Below are 3,982 nucleotides of genomic sequence, written 5' to 3' on the forward strand. Positions count from 1 at the left end.
GGTCACGTGTCCACAGCTCCACGAGTGACGTCACGTTGTCTTTATCTGAGAGAGATTACATTTAGACTGAGAGTGAACAAGAGAGTATCCTTTGTTTTTCGGTCGCCCGTATAACTTAAGACTTTCAATTTGAAAACATTTGCAAGTATTATTACTTATGTATTTAAATAATATAAAGGAGTTCAATGTTACAAAAGCAAATACAATATTAAAGAAGGTAGGACCCTTATAATCACACAAAAAGAATCCCAAGTATTAGAAATGTTATATGTACCTTTATTTATGAAAGTTCACAAAATACTGATAATGTTCAAGCAAAAATATATAACTGCTAATGTATCTGAAATAATGGTGCATTTAAAAAAAATACTTCTAATGAAATGTAACACATTTCCTCAGTTTAATGTGAATATGTGTAATGTTTAAAGTACTTATGTGTTAAGGCTAAACTATCCTTGACACCAGCTGAGTGTGCCAAATGTTTTAATGTCAGAAGTGCCCTGTTTTATTTTTCAATAACCGACATTCAACAATTTCAAATGTTTATTTTTATTACAAATCCAAAACAAACAACAATAATTTCATACAATGATGAAAGTGGAACTATCGGCTATCATTTTGCAAACACACTGCGAGCACAGTGGCTTGCAGAAATGCTTTCTCTACAACCAAATCAACTCAAGACATTTTTCACTGTCTGAACAAATCAAAAAAGATCAGTTGAAATTGGATTTATACATTTCTCTGTTGCGGCACAAGCTATCACAGATTGGCATTCAGTAAGTATTACATTATTTTCAGTTTAAAAAGATTCATGAAAAATGTGATATTGGGGACATCCTGAAGACTTTCGCCCAGTCTTCAGGCTTCATGTCCATTATGACTTTCTACCAGACTTGGCAACTTTTGACAATCTCTTTCATTTGTTTTATTGAATCTATGGAGGAATCCTTGAGCGCCAGTCCCAGTAAAACAGGCCTGTTGCCGGCTTCTTGTGACACAAAAGTGGCCAGGTTTTTGGCACAGACATGAGTAAGAGGCTGTAAAGAGAAGAAAATAAATCAGGCATTAGATTATTACACACACAGAAATGCTGCAATATAACATGTTATTGTCAGAAGAAAATAAATGGCAATCGTTGATATAGCACTTTCTTTGCAAACACATCTTTCCCTTTTACTCCAGGTTTTATATATTTACATCAATAATCTTCTTTTATACTCAACAAACAAACAAACCAGTTTTCATTGTTTTTAGATACGCTTTTTGGTATCAAAACGATGCGTGTTTGTATGGTAAATCATTTTTAAATCTCTTCAGGTTTGTATTGAGGTATTAACTCACTTTTCAAACTGTGAACAAGTTGTCCAGGAAAAAAAAGAATTCACTTTTCCTAACACATTTTGTGCTGTTTCCATCGCGTATGTGGTAGATGGTTACATCTTGCCTTTACTGCCATGCTGTATTATTGATTGGGCTAGATTTCCACACTGAGAAAAGTAATTTATTTGTTTGAAGTTCTCCCAAAGTAAGAAGCGCTTGCACGTCTCACATTGATTAGATTTGAATGAATCCCCTGGTGTTATTGTAGCAGGTTATGTGTCTGCTGTGTAACGCAGTAAACTTCACAATAACAGAGATGCAGACTGGGCTGTTGACATAATGCTTAACCACATTCCAAACACAATACTCCATCATTGTGTCTGTGTGTTTGCTTTTACACTGCATCCCTCCATGGCTCTAAAACCACACACATTATAAGAAGATGCAAGTATTATCTTTTCTTTAAAGACTATAAGACTTACAAAAACTCTTGTACATCTTTCCAACTCGGAAAGCAAACATACTTACAATACATTTCTTTGTTGATTATTCATGTCTGGCACTAAACGTCAATAAGTAAATCACATGCTAAGGCAGAGCTGAAATAAATGTTCCTGTGCAAACTTTAGCAGGCCGCTGAACTGATACAATTCCTTCCATTCCACCAGAGCCATTCAGAACCAACCTTATCTGCCCTTTCACAGCATGAGCTATCCTGTGTTGCAACAAGTCTGTGTGATGTCCTGTGAACAAGTCTTTAATGCACTGATACAATATTAATCTGAACAATTTCATCGAGCCTACCTCGTCTTTGCCCAGCAGTACTTTGGTGGAGAACGACGGGGTGCTGATGTCATTAGATCTGGAGTCAGGTGTGACAGATATCAATGTCCCCATTTTACCGTACTGAGTAAGTACTACGAATATGTAATTACTGAACTCTGTACAGACGACCTGCGTTGAAATTCCATTTACTTCTTTCACCGACTGTTTCGATTTGATGACCGGCTGAGCAGAAGACATTTTGGTGATCCTGGGGGATAAAAAGAAATAAGGAATGGTTATATGTAGGGCAGCTGCACAATATATTACCATTATTGATTATTCCACCTATTAGTTTCTCTGTTCTGAATGTATCTGATCAATACATTTGGCTATAAATTAGTAAATCAAATCAATCAAATCAATTTTTATTTATATCGCACATTTATAAACGATTTTTGATCGAGCCAAAGTGCTGTACATATAATAAAAATAGCCTACAGTAGAGCCACTTTACAGCAAATACAACAGCACAGATTGTTCAGAATATCAGTATGAGAAAAACGACACCCTCCATTAGACCCTCACATCGTACAAGGAAAAACTTCCGGAGAAAACCAACAGTTTAAGGGGAAAAAATGGGCGAAACCTCAGGGAGAGCAACAGAGGAGGGATCCCTCTCCCAGGACGGACAGACGTGCAATAGATGCCATGTGTAAATCGAACAGATAATACATAAGTAAGTATAATAGTTACATAATGGCCACAATTCCCCAAAGCTGCAAAATCTTAAATTGTATTATTTTATTATATATGATGAGGAAAAGCTTGAAACTAAATGTATAATTTAATGTAATGTACAGCAAATGTTATTTTTGTGACATGTTGGCATTTAAAAGGAGTTGCTTTAACTACTGATAGACAAATCATAATACTTCTGGATAATCAACAAATATATTTGTTTTCTCCAACTTTGGAAGTAATGACAATATACATACGTTCTAACATGTTATTGGTTTAGGTGTGTTATATTACAACCTATAGTTACATCTACAAACATTGCAGAGTCGCAAAGGATACCTCTCAAGCCAGATATCCCTGTTTTAATGTAAAGAGAGAATACTCTTTGTTGCATACTTTAGATAGGTCTATTAATACATAACCAAATAAAACACATTACTTATTTGACAGATATGTAAACATAACTTTCCCAAAATGACATACTATTCTTATCTGGGAATTTAAATTAGGACAAGACAGGACATTGTAAGCAGCTAGGTACAGAAATAAAACGACAGACGTATTTCAGAATCGTGTCCCCAAAAAACCCACCTCCCATCACCTGCAGAGAAAACTGTAAGATCGATTAACGACCTACTTTTACTCTCCTGGGAGGAGTGAAAGGAAAGCTAGGTGATGCACATGCTACTGTTAGCCAAACAGCTAATGTTATCTCCAGTTGTAGCCTTCACAGCTGCATAACAATGAAGATATTCTCAGCGTCTATGTTACACGAAGAGCCTCACCCTATTTCCTCGTCGGTGGACAAAGTAAAGCTTCTTGTGAAATGAATCCCTTCACTTTCAGCAACTTTTGTAGTGCTATGTGATTCACCAAAAACAAACGTGAGCCGTTGGGTTGAACGTAAGCTATCCTGCTGTGATGACGTGCCTGACGTCACGTCTGACTTCCGGGTTAGTTTCTGCTCAATTTAAAACAAGTGAGAGGTTTTTATCTCCTTTTTTTCCTCTTTAAACATCAATAGATTGTATCAGTCTTTCATCATCAAAAGCAGAAGAAATTATTTTGATGTTATAAATCGTGCCATAGTTGGAGCTGATTATAATGTCAGTATTCTTCTTCTATGAGGCTGTTGGTTGGTTAGGACTGGTGTATT

The 3,982-nt window shown here is 36.0% G+C and overlaps 1 protein-coding gene across 1 annotated transcript; it reads right to left on the minus strand.

Annotated features, from left to right (window-relative positions):
* Positions 1 to 533: 533 nt before the first annotated feature.
* Positions 534 to 3,766, minus strand: psmg3 (proteasome (prosome, macropain) assembly chaperone 3). The gene is made up of 3 exons (XM_034089227.2): positions 3,612 to 3,766; positions 2,128 to 2,356; positions 534 to 1,040 (listed from the first exon to the last, which is right to left on the minus strand). The coding sequence occupies exons 2-3, from the start codon at positions 2,344 to 2,346 to the stop codon at positions 888 to 890; spliced, it is 372 nt and encodes a 123-aa protein (XP_033945118.1). The 5' UTR covers positions 2,347 to 2,356; positions 3,612 to 3,766; the 3' UTR covers positions 534 to 887.
* Between the last annotated feature and the right edge of the window lie 216 nt (positions 3,767 to 3,982).

This window comes from Pseudochaenichthys georgianus, chromosome 8, assembly GCF_902827115.2.
Source record: "Pseudochaenichthys georgianus chromosome 8, fPseGeo1.2, whole genome shotgun sequence".
In the NCBI taxonomy this organism is placed as follows: Eukaryota; Metazoa; Chordata; class Actinopteri; order Perciformes; family Channichthyidae; genus Pseudochaenichthys; species Pseudochaenichthys georgianus.